Genomic DNA, 18,309 nt, shown 5'->3' on the forward strand with positions numbered 1-18,309 from the left:
CTTTAAAAATATCCTGTATCAGTAACAAGATGAATGCAACTGAAGACAACATTCTCTTTGTAAGTGACAACTATGATGACAGCATAGTTGAAGTCAAGATGCCACATCGTATTGGCTTTTGATGTAGAGCTCAAGGAATCAGAAGAAATGTATTGGAAAGTTTGAATCATTTATCATTGTAACTGTTATTGCGTGAAAATATACCCATTCCCCCCCCAAAATGGATTTATTTTGGGAGGTCAGCTTATACATGGATATAAACTGTAACCAAATTCCAAGGTTAAACATAAACTTAGTAAATAAAATAACAGAAGGGCAGGGGGGAGGAGAACACCTTCAAATGAAACTATAAAGTCTGGATTATATTAACGCAAATAATTTGAAGTTCTATGAAACATTTCGACTCACCAGTTGAGTCATCATCCTCTCCATTTCCTCCAATATCTTCCTCTGCGTTTCCTCTAACATCTTCCTCTTCGATTTCTTTCACTACTTTTTCACAGTTTTCTTTACCATCTTCTTCAAACTTACTTTCAACATTCTCTAAAGTAGATTCTTCAGAAAGCAAGTAACTACATATTTCTCCACTACTTTTTATACGGATTCTGAAGTCCTACAAATGTAATCATTAAAATATAAACACAATAAACATGTCAGGTAACAGAAAATACTTGATTGCGAAAACAGATTGTGTTTGATAGACAGCATTATTAGCTATAAACAACAAATGTATAAGCAATTCCAAGACCATACTATACACATTGGAGATGGGATGAATATTTGGCTGCTATTTGGTATTCAGCCCTTTTGCCGAATATTCTGTTCAATCGAATATTGCTTAGGTATTTTGTAGAATATCTAAAAAAAATTATATTAGAATTTTTTGCATAAATTAACAACTCACTGATTATATTTTATTGTGTGGTGCATACCTATCCCTTTTTGTGCAAGAGGTTATGTCAGGGTGAATTTGTAGAATAAGTATAAAACATGAAGCTGAAAATAGAATCCTACCGCAATAATGTGGAAGTTAGCATGAATTACACAAGTTCCTGAAGGATGTACCTAGACAAGAAGGTATTGAGCTACTGAAAGGAGCAGAGAACATCTAGAGTGGAGAAATCATAAATTATATGATGTATTATAATACTTGAGGGTAAATAATGGTTGATATCTTTTTAATTAGATGTAAAATTGTAACAAGTGTTGGGAAAAAAAATTGATTCCACAAGCACAGTGATACCATGGCTAACAAATGCCTTGGCTTTATTTCATAGGTTTGTTAGATCATCTCGTATTTTATGATACAAACCGATGTCTCTCATAGTATTCAGATCTTGGAAGGGGAGATCACTGTCCTCTGGAAGTGTGTCTGTTTTGGAATCGGCTACAAACTGTAGATCCCAATACAATTAGCCCTGGCATGCAGAATATGATGATGTGACAAAAATTGTCACTGTAGCTGTGAGGGATGCTACCTTGTTACTGTATTATTTTCATTATCAGAGTGTCTACCACATACCGAAAAAAAAGTTTTGTGAATTTTTGTAGACCTCTCCTTGTCTGCTTAAATAAGATTTACTGGAATCTTACATCAAATACTTTTCAAGCCAACCCCGACCAGAGATCTTCAACCCTTTTCCAGTCGTGAGCACTACCAGCACCCATCATCAAAAGAAGAGCACCCCCTACGGCAAGTTTGACACACTAATACATGAAATAAGGATGATTTCAATCCTTGAATGCAATTTGTACAAGGTGTTGAATTGGAGTGTTGACCAAGTGCTCACGAGCATGAAATTCGACATGAACATCAAGCACTGTGGTGCTCGCGAGCAATGGGGTGAAGATGCCTGGTGTAGACAAAGTAATTTTAATTAATGCGCAGCTGGAAACCATTTTCCATTGAACACTAAACATGCTGGTGAATGGGTTAAACGGAATTGAGTGACATATCAAGAGAAAAAATAATAGAAAATGAGTGATAGAAAAATTGGAAGCAAAACAAGATAATGAAAATCTGTTGAAGATGCTGGAAAATAAAATACATGGAGCAATCACAAATCAATTAAAAATAGGGAGTGAAAACAGATGTACTTGGATTGAATTTGTGAAAACAAATCAAAGGAGTCGCCTTTTTTGGGAAAAAAAATAGCTGGAAACTGCAATTGAAGGGTTTATTTTTTGTTCTGTATATGAGCAGCAATTAGAGTAGTAGTTTGACCCTATTTTATACGTTGTCTGAAGCCTAGGTGCTGAATCCTAGGTAGGGGGAACCTCAAGCTAATTCCATTTGCAGCCCCAAAAAATAAAATTCAGGGAGGACAAATGACGTCATCGAAAAGTCAGCTTCTATTGTGACGCAACTCCAATGTTTCTTAAGGGAAAATTTTGTTTTTGTTGCAAGATGGTGCAGAATTAAAGAATTTCTGCGTTTTTGTCGACAGAATACAGCAAACGAGGGGAAATTGTTGAAATTGTAACAGAATGTAGAAGATGTCGGAAATTGTAGCAGTTTATAGCAATTGTAGCAAATTTTCCACCCCTGTCACTAGGGTCCGGTTAATTTATGTAAACCTTTGAATCTTTTTTTAGATGTACCTATGCTTCTCTTCATAGGCGGAGATAGACTTGGAAGTCTGGGGGGGCACAGTCATTATTGCTGGGGGAGGCACGATGATGATATCAATTCATATATATACATATATACATTAGATCAGTTGACTCCACCTTTGACACTAGGCGACAATGCTCCCCCCTCCCGTATCTCCGCCCATGCTTCTCTTTCTGAAATTCTTTGAACCATTGAAAGGTTGAGTCAAAATAGAAAATGCATTGAAAGACAAAAAGGTCGCCTACTTTTCAGAGCAAGACTCATCAAACTGAACAGTCTGAGAGATTATCTTTTCCATCTGCATGTATCAGACAGAAATGAGCTGACCAAATCACGAATGGATGGGGACACTTATGAACTTGATTGGGTTGTGTCAACACAAGCTGGTGCTGGTTGTGTTACATGCTGGAAAATAAAAAGATTAGCATCTCTCATCTTCCTGTATATTCTCATTTATACAATTTTGAAGCTGTTCATGTTAGCCTTCCATCAGTTTTGGCAGAAATGAACAAATCAAACAATTTTACATAGAAACCTATGGAAAATCACGTTCAACAAATGAAGTGATTCCAGAACAAATCATCTTTGTTACTGAGATATCACTAATATTGAAATACTACATATCATCATTGAATTTGATTGTCAGTATCATGGCAACAAAAATCTTGGTTACCAATTTTTTAATATTTATTTACATAAAAAATTAAAATTATTAAAATAAAATTAATTAAAATAATTAAAATTCAATATTAATCGTCAGAAATTACCCCAATACTTTTATTTTCAATTAAAAATAGCAATTTTATTTATAATTTTAATGAATTTTAAAAAAATTCATATTTGGTGGCCGAATATTTAGTATTCAGCCAAATCACTATTCACCCCATTCCCTAATACACATGCATCTAAAATACAATTTTTTATGCGTTAACCCTTTGCATGCACAAGAGGAAAAATTCATTGTCTTCATCATCAGGTGTGGAATAGTCTGAACCTGGTGATTATTCCTTATCACAAAAAGAAAATAATCCATTTCTACCAAAAGAAAAAAGAAAGAATTCTGTTTCTGAAAAAAGAAATACTTATAGAATATAAATTTGACTTTCAATTAAGACTTTTAATTTCACATAATCAAACACTTGAGAATAAGGACTTACCGGGCTGTTAGGCCATGGTCTTCTATATCTTTGTGAAGTTTCACCCGCAGCTGTGGCAGACATCTTCAAAAATGAGTTTGGTACTAACGAGTGCTGACAAGGTGTCAGCATTCTTTTAACTTTTCTGGCTTCACTTGCTATACATTGTTTTGACCGGCTGGTTCCTTCAGGCTCATTCAAGATTGGCTTGAAACGGTTACTATTTTGTGATTGGTGAGGATCCATTGTTGGGTTATTTTCTTAGAGAATTTCTGCATGTGAAAATATTGAGAACCAGGTTGAGTTTATCTTCAAAGTTTTTCTTTTTTGTTGAAGTTACTCTTATGCCTATAAATCTTTCTGGCTTTTCTGAAGAGGTGGGGACATTAGTGAACATTGAATGAAATTACTGCGGTTTTCTCAAAATCCATCTTGTGGCCGGTTGTTGAAACATGTTTGACTAAGGCCAACTTGTCTCCTTGTCCCAATCAGCACCTCTTTCAGTCAGATGGCTGTGCTTCTTTCGGTAGTACCAATAAATACTTTTCCGCCATGAGCATGGTATTTTATAACCACCTACTACTGAAAGATGATCTCTCAGGTGTTTAACTGAGTGGAATGATTATCTCACTTTCTTTGTAGAAGTATATATGGTCCTGATGTTGGACTCTAAGAGCTTGCCAATGTGGTCAGTCACATTCTTTACATACGGAAGGAATACTTTACTGCTCTCCTCTTTTTCCCAAATGTTGGTGTTGATGTGGGGTTTAATGTCTCTTTCTTGATATCCATAGCTGTTGACCATGAAGTCCTGTTACAGTTCTTCCTGTAGATGTTCTGGTTTGCATATGCCTTTGGCTCAATCTACTAGTGTTTTCACATACCTCTTTTTTTTTGTCTAGGATGGTGGTTTGAGTTTCTTTTGAGATAACGATCTGTATGAGTTGGTTTTCTGTAGACTGTTTCCCAGCCTATGATTGTCTTGCTGACCAATACACCCAGAAAGGCTAATTTGGTCTCTCCATGATGGCAGTTATTGCTGGGTGGATGTTATTTAGATCAGAGTTTCTCAACCTTTCTGAATCCAAGGACCAGTAAAATGTCTGAAACAATTTGACGGACCACTTGTGCCCTGTATTATGGGACCTTCTAGTACTTTTAGTAGTTCCGAATTGTTTTATACATTTGTCACACTTGATTTTGTAATGTTTACTAAAATCGTGAATAAACAGTGTTTTCATAAATTATTCTGGTAATTAGAGCTGTAAATATATATATTCATCATGTATTTGTGGAGTTCTACATTTTTTCAATAATTTGTACTATTGGGAATTTTTTTACTTATAGCAACGCTTTTCATGGCAATTGACCACCTCCCATATTTTACCATATTTAAAAAAAAAAAACATCCCAGTTCCCCATTTTTTTCTCTCAATGAAATATGGACATCTATTCAGTCGAATAAATGACCATAAACAAGAAATTTATGTTCACTGCAATTTGTGGCAACCCTTTATTTCACGTCACCCTTCACCCATTTTTGCATTATCAAGTCAACTTGTTGTAAATTACATCTTTTGACTACATAGTGATATCTCATACTTACGGATCGCAATTTCCTGCATTTTCTTTGATGATGTACAATGAACCCCCCCCCCCCCAATAATATGAGGGTTAAATTTTTATTTGAACTCATATGGATATTATTAATATCAATTACAACAAATTAATAATTTTTCGTTCAGTTAGAATTGAGTTTTCAAGTCTGCTTGCAGACCACCTATGCCATCATTGCAGACCATAGGTTGAGAAACACTGATTTCGATGATCAAAAACATTTTGATTATCTCTAAATTCCACCACGAAGTGAGAAAAACGCAGAACTAGCCTTTCTGGGTGTATTGGTCAACAGGACTGAAGGTCATAGGTTTGGACAAAGTCTACTGAAAACTAATTCATACAGATCGCTATCCAAATAGGAACTAAAAAAAAAACCACCATCCAAGACAAAAAAGACGAAAGATGCTGAAGACACTAGTGGATCGAGCTAAACGAATACGTGAACCATACTGCCTTTCCACACTAACTGCTCATAAAGTTTTATGCACATTTTATCCCTATTTTTTGGTTAAGTTGTCTTTTGTGGGTTCTGTATTTGTGGGTCAATGGGCATTTTGTGTTCTGCATACTGTGACAAAACTTTTCCGAAATGGATACCAGCTCACAATGGCACCTCAAAACTGAGTACAATAAGCAAAACACTATCAACCACTTCACGTACAAGATTTTGGCAAGAAATTTTGATTATCTCTATTTGAAGAATCAGTGTTAAATCTGGTAACCTTGTGCCAACCTAACCACATACAAGAAAAAAAAAGGGAAAATATATAAAAAGAAAAAGTATAGATAAGTTTTTTTTTTAAGAATCTCTTTACACCTTCACCCTATGTGTTCTCCTTTGCTCTTTCATTTAGTAAAAAGATACATTATATGCATGAAAAAAACCATTAACAGGAGTATAGAAAAGGAGGGAAAGAGTAATTTCTGTAGAGATAGGGTTACTATAAAGCCTTGCAATGATGGAGAGAGAAAAAAGAAAACACTGAGAACTTGTTTGAATATAAACTGAAGAGCCAAAAAAACTGGTGCAGGAATGCGTATGCAAATAAAGAGATATGGAACCAATCAGAGTACGGCGCTGCGGTCGGTAACGCCTATATAACACAAGTGTCTGGCATAGTTCTTAGATCGGTTACTGTTGTTACAATGGCAGGTTATCGACATTTAAGTGAGTTTGAACGTGGTGTTATAGTCGGCGCATGAGAGATGGGACATAGCATCTCCGAGGTAGCGATGAAATTTGGATTTTCACGCACGACCATTTCACGAGTGTACCGTGAATATCGGGAATCCGGTAAAAAATTAAATCTACAACATCGCTGCGGCCGGAAAAAGATCATGCAAGAACGGGACCAACGACGACTGACGAGAATCATTAAACGTGACAGACATGCAACCCTTCCACAAATTGCTGCAGATTTCAATGCTGGGCCATCAACAAGTGTCAGCGTGCGAACCATTCAACGAAACATCATCGATATGGGCTTTCGGAGCCGAAGGCACACTCGTGTACCCTTCATGACTGCACGACACAAAGCTTTACGCCTCGCCTGGGCCCGACAACACAGACATCGGACCGTTGAGGACTGGAAACACGTTGCCTGCTCTGATGAGTCTCGGTTCCAATTGCTTCGAGTTAATGGACGTGTATGGGTATGGAAACAACCTCCTGAATCCATGGACCCTACATGTCAACAGGGGACTGGTTCAAGCTGGTGGAGGCTCTGTGATGGTATAGGGCGTGATATGGGACCCCTGATACGTCTAGATACGACTCTGACAGGTGACAGGTACGTAAGCATCATGTCTGATCACCTGCACCCATTCATGTCCATTGGGCATTCCGACGGACTTGGGCTCGCGGGGCCCTACACGATACGATATTAGGTAGGTTTACCAGTTTTTTTTGGCTGTTCAGTGTATTCCACTGGTGTTTGGACATATTATACCACTGATCGTAAAGAGGTTAATTAAAATGGGCAAAAATTTATTTGTCATATTTGATAGTGGGGTTGACTATTGATCTTTCATCAACCTGCTATGACCAAATTTTGACATGGCAAGTTGGTGGCATTATATGTTGCACCAGATGGCACTTCTTCAAACCCAACTAGACATTCTGGTAGAAAAAAGTAGTCCACGTAATAAGAATACATGTGTCACAAATCTGGTTCCATGTAGTTTTATGGATGTGGAAGAGCATTGATAATGGTATGCGTGTGCTCTTTCACCCAAGTTTAACCATACTACTTATTCCATGTACAAATGTGCAAGTTTTCAGTTATATTACTGGTGTAGTTTATACACTGGAGTCAAGCTCCTGATGCTACAGTTGACCATCGTGTTGGTTCTTGATTAGAAAGAAGTCGGCAACCCCTGATCTACAGGAAGAACTTGAACAGGCCTTCATGGTCAAAAACTACGGATATAAAGATATAAAAAGAGCCACCAAACCCCACATTATGAACAACAGTCGGGAAAAAGAGAAAACAAAATCTTGTGGTAAAGAATTTACTCTGTATGTAAAGAGTGTGACTGACCGTATTGGCAAGCTCTTAGAGTCCCACAATATAAGACCATTTATACTCCTACAAAGAAAGTGGGCAATCACTGCTCAGTAAAGGACCCAAGAGATCCTCTTTTAGCAGGTGTTTATAAAATACCATGCTCATGTGGTAAAGAACATTGCATTGTATGTCTTGGACCACCAATGAAAACTAAAAGTTTTGAACACACCTCTTATTACAGTTATTTAGTAGAAGTTAAAAAGCCTCTCTTTAACAATTCATTAATCAATAAATAATAATCTTTCTATAAACAAAACAGTAATTTTAAAACAATTACCAGTCAACAAAAGTCAATCAGGATCACGGCTTTGATGAAATCTAAGTCGCGGTCTGGGAACCAATCTCAAAACATGGCACAGCCAAGTAGTGGTATCCAGATGGAGACAAAAAAAGTCATACATGGCTCAAGATATGGATGAGGAAGCGGCACCGGATCTGGAGATCAGTAGGGGGACATACAGAAATTGAAGATTGGTTGAGGACGGTAATGAGTTGAGGACGAAGCGACATCCGATTTTAGAGATCAGGAAAATCATCCACGAGGTCAAAGATCAGCCCAAGGTGCTGAGGAGAAAGCAGTGTTTGATCACTGAGATCGGTAGAGATACACATGGAGATAGAAGATTGACCCAATGAGTTGAGGAAAAAGCAGCATCCAATTTTGGAGGATCAATTTTGGAGATCTTTGATCTCCAGATCTACGTACTTTGGCTTTTTCCCATGAGCATTAAGCGGCTTTGGATGGCAATCGTGATGGACAGTAGTTGGTAAGGAATTTCTACAGCGGTAGTGTTGAAACCGCCAAATTATGTTAGCGGAGACTGAAGTACCATACCGATTAATGGTCCCATGATTGTATACAACTTCCATTGAATATGCAAATAAGACGTAATGCACATGCACCCCCTATTGATGCCAGCGTCCCAAACAGCACAATTTCGGAAAACGTTTACTTTTCCCCCAAGAATAGATTGTGATATCTCGGCACCAAAAACGCGTGAGTAGAAAAACTTGGAATTGTTTTTAGTCAATAGAAATTGCTCATAACAAACTATAAACAAACATAAATATATACACAACATTATGCATACATACACTTATTTAAATTAAAAAACACAATATATATATATGTATTATACTACACAAGGTAAAAAAGTAAACAAGCGTCAACCAAAGACATGTTACAATATACTGGCACCATCAAAAGAAGCACATCCACCAGACTGAAGGAGTTGTAGACTGGAAAAAGGAGACAAGTTAGCTGTAGCCAAACACGTTTCAACAACTAGACACGAGCAAGATGGATTTTGAGAAGTCCACAGTAATTTCATCCAATGTTCACTACTATCCCCACCTCTACAGAGAATACATAGATTTATAAGCATAAGAATAACTTTAAAGATAAACTGAACATGGTTCCCACTCCTTTCATATGCAGAAATTTTGTCTCAGAAAATAACCAGACAATAGATATCCACCAATCACAAAATAGTAACCGTTCTAAGCCAATCCTGGATGAGCATAAAGAAACCAGCCAATCACAACAATGTATAGCGAGTGAAGCTGGAGAAGTTGATAAGAACGGCACCTCGTGAGCACGCGTTAATACCAAACTCACCCTTGAAGATGCCTGCCACAGTTGCGGGAAAAACTTCAGAAATAAAGACCACAGCCTAACAGCCCAGTGAAGTCCATATTGTCAATTAGACACTGAGTGTATAAGCCTACGCCAACACACAGCAGTTTTGACCTTTACTTCACAAAATTTGGTACTGTGTGGGTACCAAGGTTGGTAAAAAAACAAAGTTTTTTTTTTGGTTTAAACCAGGTTTTTTGGTTTTAATAGCATTTACAATTAAGAACAACAAAATTTCTGAAAAATCATTCAAACTTCTGATAAATTAAGATAAAACATTAATTAACACAATTCCCATATTAATTAATCAATAAATATTTCTTATATTTTAACAAAAACCAACTTTTGCAATTTAATTATTTTATAGCTTAACTTGAGCAATTATTTTGTGTTTGAGAATTCTTACTTACCCTATAAAAATGTTTTCTCTAATTAATTTCAATACGTTTAATTAGGACACTATTTCGCAAAAACTATGATAAAAACTAGGCAAATACAGTGAGTTTAATGAAGAATAATTAATGCAGATTAATTAGCAATGATTTACGATATACAAGGTGATTATAACTAAAGTTCTGATTTCAAAACACTGTAAAATACAAAACACTGGCCAAAATGACTTGAAAATATGCATGGATGTTTCTGAGGCAATGGAATTTTATATGGCGAAGGGGGGAAAATACTAAAACATGTAAAATAGATGACACTGTACTCATCCAGCACATGGGACATCTGCTCCCAGAATGGGTATGATAGCCAGTAAAGGCAAAATAATGCAATTAGCATGGCACAATTTTGTAATTCATGGAAACATCATAAAAATGAAGTCATTTAAACAAAAACTACAATTTACACATGAAATGCCTTACACAGGAAACGTTAAATATGTTGTCCACTGTGTTCTGGCTGTAAGGAAAAAGAACAAAAGTGCTTGTTCAACAACAGATCAGAGTAGGTCTGTCATGGTAACGATGTGAATGTGCTTTCAATTCACCAAAGTTTGCAATCCGACCACTGCACATAACTTTTTGGGGTATCTTCCAAAGCCAAAAATTATAAGGGTTCACCTGATATGTGGCCACAGGTGTCACATCATATTGTTATTGTCAAAATGGTTCTTCAGCAGCTGCTTAGAAAGAAAATGAAAAGCAGCTGGTCTCTTTTTGGACAACAAGACCACCTTGCCCTTAGCATGCCAGTGAAGTGGGGAAAAAAACCTGAGAGATAATACACCACCACATATGTGTGATGCAATCCTCATTCATGAATTTGCTTAAGATAGAGCATCAGAATGTAGTGCAAAGTTAGAAAATGCAGTAAGAATGAGAAATTTTGATACTGTATATAACTTTCAGCAACTAAGATACTTAATGTGAAAGAAAATTTATACAGTAAAACCTCGATAAGTCGTCACCTCAAGTTATTGAAAAATTATGACGGCTTAAGCGGAGTGCCATCAGTTTCAATGTGAAATGTTGTGAAAATCGCATAAATTAAAAGTAATATGAAATTTATTAAAGTATGAATCAAAATAAGAATATATTAATAAAATTCACAGATCGCGAAAGAATAAATATAATAGCAATTTTTTACCTTTTTTATCTCGTTACTTAAATTATTGTAGTAAAATCTACTGTACACTTTAATTTATGCTAGTAATTTTTAATTTAGACTAACAGAGAGCAACTGTTAGTCTAAAGCTATATAAGTAGCTTTTCTTCATAATACAACTCAAATAGAGATAAATAGACATCAAATTTTTTTTAATTTTAGTATTTTAATCGTTCATCAGTAGTTCATGATACAACTACAAAGTAATCTCGAACACTTTTGACTTGGTGGAGAGACCCTGGGCAGGGAAAAGTAAACAGAAGACCTGAACTTGAGAAAAATGTCTAATTTTTTTTCAACAAAGATATTTTGTTTAAATTTCAAGCCCTAAATTAGTAGAGCCCATGCTTTCTATGATTATTTATTATCCGTGTCTGTTGCACTTTGACTTGATTAATTTGATTCTTCGATTTACATAATTTTTGATTTCCTTGCACTATGTGTAATCTTTGACGTATCAATAAATTTTGGTTTTGCCGGAGATGCCCTGGGGGGGGGGGGGGTGAAGTGCTTACGTTGCTTCTTGCGATAGAGCCTGGGTGTCTCGCGGTTTCTCCAGTAGAGCCCATGCAGAAATGAGATCTAGCTTGGACAGTCCTCAACGTTCCAAAAACCTTAGTCTGCAAATGAACTTCCCCAGCTAACTTTCGTTACTTACTGTTCCGTTTGGGAATATAGGGTTTTATGGTGACTTTTAAGCATATGGCAATGCTGTTAACAAGCTCTTTTTTAATGGGAGCCATAAAAATAGTCTGTTCTTCTTTCTCAAACTTTTTCATTCTTACGAGTTAACCGAAATTAGCGACGAGTAAATGAGGGTTTAATAACATTGTTGTCTATTGAAGGTGGAAGGGCCTGAACAAAAATGACGACTTAACCGGAGTGACGACTTATTAGGGTGATGACTTAACGAGGTTTTACTGTATTGAGGCTACTTTTAGCATCTTACACCAATGTTTCTCAAAATGGGCAATAGAAGCTACGGATTTAACACAGGATCCTATAGGTTCACTTGAGTTTGGGACAATGAGAGGAAAAAAATTTCTGATGAACGGGATGATTGAACAGAAAGTTACGGGAAAACTATGTCTTACACTATTTAAAGATATACCATCAGAATGTGACCTAAGAAACGAAATGTGGCAAGAGTAAAACATTTTGGCTAATAATGAACCAATATGATATTTTTCAGGGGAAAAATTATTTTAGGCCACTTTTATGTGATTTTTTTTAAAAAATCACTTGGTTTGGTCCAAAAGGGTTTAAACCAAACAAACCCTGGCGAGTACATAAATATAGTTACGCAGTCATTCAAATGCAACTTTGGAATGACACCAGTTTCAGTTGATTAGGGATAATTCTAGGCTGTTGTGTTGTAAGGAGTTTTTTCTGAAAGGGTTGTAAATGCATTGAGTAGCTTGCATTCTGTTGCAGTGAATTCCCCCACAATACGTATGTTTAAAAGGAAATTTGACAATCTTAGTGGGAGTGGTGAGGAAGCTATCCATACTTAAAAAAATGGGTGACAACCATATTTTTTATGAGCAAGTTATACCTTTTGTTACATTAGTTTATTTTTCTGAATTATTCCTTCAACTTTGGATTGCTGTATTTAAACTATGGCAACCATATTCTGATGGCCTTTTTCCCCCCAACATTTTATTTATTTATATTTTATCTTATATTTCTTAATGTTTAAATTTTTTTTCCAGCCACCTTGTTTGGCAATTTGCCTGTTGCGGCTTCAGATTTTGTATTTGTATAAAACTAAGTTTTGTTATTTATTTTGATATGGTCCAGAATGAATGAAACGCATTGCATTTACAGTCGGACCCTGATATAACGAACTTATTCAATTAATTCCTCGATTTAACAAATTTATTTCAAAAATTCTGACGGAAATGAAACAAATTTTTTTTGAACAGTCTATAATTTTTTTTTCTTATTTCTTGCACCCAAAACCACAATTAGATGATTTGACTTTGAGCTCGTCTTTAGAAACAAAAAAAGGAAGCCAAAATCTGTTCTTTTTTGAGTAAACGAGATTATAAAGTCAGTGTGTGTGTATGTAGGAACGTTTCAGTGACCAATCGGTGTACACCAATATCATGCTTAGAAAGTAATTCAGTAAACAGAAATAATGTGATCCTCATGTATTCCCAAGGGATCAGCATGATCCATCCAGGGAATTTGTTAATGTTAGTAGACACCCATGCCCGAACCGGAATTCGAACCCAGACCTATACACAGTGAGAGGCTAGTTCCCTAACCACTTGACTGCTAGGTGGCTAAATCTAGACAAGCAAAGAATGGCAAGTCATTTCCAACTACCTAGAACGACGGTAGCAGTCAAACTGACCACTGTAGGAAAAATTGACAAAAACTTTTCTTTACTGAAATTTCCTTAAATATAACATCTATTCATTCTCTCTGACTGAATAGGTGCTGTTCACAATTATTCAATCATTACACTTTACTCAGTTAGAAAAATTGATTATGTTCACAACATGTATACACACATTACAGCCGACAAAGAACAGCCATTATGTACCAATTTATTATGAATTCCATAGAGGAATGTGTATGTGAGGTGCATTTACAGTTAAGAAGTGTTTTTGACTTATTTTTGCAATAAACTCTCGTTTGTGCGGCAATTTTTTCATTTTTGAATTTTGGACAAAAGGACTTACTATGACAAAGAATAATGCTGTATTTTGTTACTTTAAAAAGAGGTTTGGCTGAATTTTTCAGCCTGCAGCAGGCCCATCATTTAGGGGGGGGGGGGGCGTTGCCCTCCTGGCTTTTGAAAATACACTAAAAATGGTATATACATATATATATACACACAAATATATACATATAAATACATTGAGTACATATATATATGTGCTTTGCCCCCCCCCCCAGGGAAAAGTTGAAATGACGGGCCTGGCCTGCAATGGCTTAAAAACTTGGACTGCCAGGGGAAAAAGAATTATAATATGCTTGAGAAATTAGCGAAGAGATTGCATGATCAGAATGAAAACCACGAATAGTAACCAAATTCTGAGCGATGTAAAATACATACGCAAGACAGGTTTTTTTTTTATGCCGATAGCATTAGGCACTGAATGTGTTTATTTTGTCTAAAACAATGACACTCATTAGTAGAGTAATACAATTTCATGATTTCTGGCAGAAATTTTCTTTATCCATGATTTTAATTTTGTGTGTGCATTGTAATCAAGATTTGAGTTTTCTCTGCTTACCAACTGAAGAATTATTTTTGTGCTCAATCGAAAGCATGATATGTAGTAAAATGACAGCTCAATACATTCAGTAGGACCCCCACAGACCGGTAACTTTGGTTGGGGCACTGGGGCCCCTTCTACAGTGAATTCAGCAAACAAGGCCACAACAGACTAAATGCTCAATGAGGTGACTAAGAAAAAGATGCCCATAACAAATACGGATGTCATATTTCTAAAATACAGCAACCCAATTAAAAATGTGATTATGAAAACCAAAGACTATACATACATGATAAAATATAATACAATGCTTATAAAAATATTTAAGGTTGTCTTATCTAAGTATGGATAGCCTCTCGCGATTTACCCTAACATGTTTAGCGTATTTCTTTTTAAACGTGTCAATTGTGTTCGAATTTACTACCACTGGGGATAAGCTACTATTATAGTGTGAAGAAACAAAAAATGATAATTTTACTCCAGGCTGGAGTCCTGTCCATGGGTAAAATAAAGAAAAATATAGATTCTTTTCTTTCGGCAACATTGTACCAGTGAATGCAAAGCAGTAGAAGTGCAAAAATCCATAAAAACACTAAATAAATTGAATAAAGTACTACGACAAGCATTTTAAAAAGTGTACTTTTGAATGGTACCAAATCGGTACTGGAAAAAAAAAAACACTATGATAAAACACTTGTTCTCCCAATATTTATGTTTGTATTAGAAGACTGTCCATTTCAGCATGTTTTGAAATCATTAAATATTTTTATAGCAGTCAAAATGAGCACTACAGTAGTTCTAGATAGAATAGAACTTCATTCTAACATTAAACTAAGAAACATAAAATATTCATACTTTAGGAATTTAAGAGCCTAAACAAGATGAGAAAAGTCATGAATAGAGCCCGGATTATATGCAAATGCATATGTGCATATGCTTTTGCATATTTTGGAATTTTTCAGCATTAATGCATATAAATGCATAAAGTCAAAGAAATTTCAATATAAGTGCATATTTTTGAAGGTTTATTTAAGCTCACTCAATTTTTTTTTTATAATTTTTCAAATAAATATTTTTATAATATCGATTTTTTTTCCGCAGGTGAAATTTAGGAATTAATACATTAGTATTTTACAAATAAGTGGCGTTTTATTGTAAGGCTATTTCTAAAGATATGTCAGGTGTTAAATTTTTTTTAGAAATAGTGTCGAAATTTTTTGTTGTTACTGGTATTTTCGTTATTGAGCAACAACAACAAACTAAAAATTAAAAAATGCTTGAATAAAAAATAAGTTATTTGCATATGTTATATATATGAGGGAATATTTTTTATAAATGAATACACATGCACTACGAAATAGAAAAGATGCATTTTAAAAACACATCTGCTTTTTTTTCATGGTAATTTTTTTAATGCCGGAATTTGACTTTTTCAAGATTTCTAATGCATATTATGGAGTATTTAATGCATATTTGGGATTTTCAGTGCAAATTTTGGCAGTTTCAGTGCAAATTTTTGCATTTTAAGTGCAAATTTTGTATTTCAAGTGCTTATTTTTTCACTTTAAGTGCTTATTTTTGCATTTTTAAGTGCATATTTGCATATTTTTACAGCATATTTTGCCACTTTTTTAGTGCATATAATCTGGGCTCTAGTCATGAAATTTCAAGTACCAAAGACAAACCATTTGGGAGTATTAAGAGGTGGTATTTTTTTGGCCTGAAATACACTGAGAAAATGAATTTTCTGGATGTTATGCTGAAACTAATATTTGGAAAGAAAAGTGATTTGTCTTTTCAGTGAATCGAACTGGGATCCCCTTGCATACCGGACAAGTGCGCTAACCAATACACCAGACACACTTTTCAATTCCTTATAAAACGAATTAGTAGCATGAAGCACTGAGTGGAAACATGTAGTTAAAAGAGGCTGCTATGTCTCCACTCAGCGCTTCACGCTACTAATGCATGTTATAAGGAATTGAAAAGCGTCTCTGGTGTATTGGTTAGCGCACTTACCCGGTACGCAAGGGGATGTGGGTTCTATTACTGGAGGAGACAAATCACTGTTCTCTCCAAATATTAGTTTCAGCATAACATCCAGAAAATTCATTTTCTCAGTATATTTCGGGCCGAAAAAATACCATCTCTTAATACAAAAACGCCAACTGGGACGAAAATTGCTGTAGTTAAGAGAGGCTGCTATGTCTCCACTCAGAGCTTCACGCTACTAATGTGTGTAATAAAGAATTGAAAAGTGTCTCTCTGGAGTATTGGTTAGTTCATTTGCCCAGTATACAAGGGGACCTAGGTTCGATTCCCGAAGGAGACAAACTTTTCTTCCCAAACATTAGTTTTGGCATAACATCCAGAAAATGCAATTTCTCAGTACGTTCGGGCGTAATCTCGTCAACGTACGCTTGTAGTCAAAATAACCACTTCTGTTGCGCTAGTGATATAAGTTTTTATATATCTTTTTCCCAGTTGTTGTCAGAAATAAGTTGTAACCATAATCCCAGAGTAAGTAGATTTCAAAATTTTATATTTCAAGTGTTTCCAGTCTTGATCAATTTTACTATGATTCAACGAATAAAAAATTGTCAGTTTCGTCTGATTCGTTAAATCTGGGTTCGACTTATGAAGCAGGGTGTCTACCAAATACCAAAATTCTGTGACATTTTCTCATTCGCAGGGCTCCTACTGAAAAAATTAGAAAAATTAAGATGGGTGGGGGGGGGGGGGTACCCCCTTAAGACAACATAATCGTGGCATAAAAAAAAAATTGCTAGAATTTTTTTTTGAAAAATTTTAAAATTAATCAGAAATGACTTGGGTACAAAAAAAAAAATTTTTTTGGCCAAAATAGGGTATTAGCAACAGCAGATAATTCTTTTCTGCTCTCCTCACAATATATATATATATATATATATATTACATTGTTTTTTGGGAGTCTTTTCCACAGTCCAGTCTGTCAACTCTCTTCGACAATACACACGGCAAATTATAAAAATATGTAAGCTTTTTAAGAATGACGCTCTTTCGATACCACTTCCAAAAGCAAAATGTGTAAATTACAAGGTCCAATATAAATAAGTCAAGGTGGACCAGATGGTTTTACTGCATGGTCGATCCCTTTTAAAAAGGATTTGTTTAAATTTTAGTGGTCAATGCCAGTGTAATCATTTTTGACAAATGAAACTTTCATTTCTAGCTCTTTACTTGATCGTAAATATTGTTTATGCTTCAGCATGCCCTAAAAATACAGAAGAAAATTGAATGCTATTAGGTATCATCAGAGTCACAAAACCTAGAATAGGTCTATATACCCAATTGCTTTGCTATGCAAACTGTTGTTTGTCTTATACACAAAATGTGTACCATAATTTTGAACGATGAATGTTAGTTACTGTCCAAGATCATGAAGTAGTAAATACAAACTTTTTTTTTTTTCAACCAGGAAGAAAAGTTTTTAATGACTACTCTACTTGTAGAACCCTCAAACTAAGCAAATGAAAAATTACTAAACAACCAAATGGTCCACATACACCCCACCCACAAATGAACTTAAAACAATACAATTTCTTTGGCCGAACTATTAATTGCAATCTACTACATTTGTATTATTTGGCATCATGTCCATGATTCCCTTCTCAATTAAAATCAATTATACAAATTTTGTTGATAGGATTTTGTTAAAAAAGTAGAACAAAAGTGGGATATTTTAAAAAAAGTAGGACAAAATGAGCAATGCTGGACTGTTTTCTTACATCAGTTGTTCCCAAACTGAGGGGTTTGGGTTAATAAAATAGAGGTTCTTAATGAAAGGGGGAACGCAAGTAAAAAAAAACCTTAATTTTGTTTCAAATTTTTATATATATATATATATATATATAAA

At 35.2% G+C, this 18,309-nt stretch overlaps 1 protein-coding gene across 1 annotated transcript in view; it reads right to left on the minus strand.

The window, feature by feature from the left end:
* Window positions 1-18,309, minus strand: part of LOC149065790 (transcription factor E2F3-like) — a 93,492-nt gene that overhangs the window by 11,295 nt on the left and 63,888 nt on the right. The window contains exon 7 of the mRNA XM_089253624.1: window positions 409-613. Coding sequence (XP_089109750.1) covers window positions 409-613 — 205 coding nt within the window. The remainder of the gene's footprint in view (window positions 1-408; window positions 614-18,309) is intronic.

The sequence above is a fragment of the Pholcus phalangioides genome, unplaced genomic scaffold (genome assembly GCF_987345545.1).
Source record: "Pholcus phalangioides strain wild (caught in Gottingen) unplaced genomic scaffold, Ppha-v1.0 ptg000039l_1, whole genome shotgun sequence".
Classification (NCBI taxonomy): Eukaryota; Metazoa; Arthropoda; class Arachnida; order Araneae; family Pholcidae; genus Pholcus; species Pholcus phalangioides.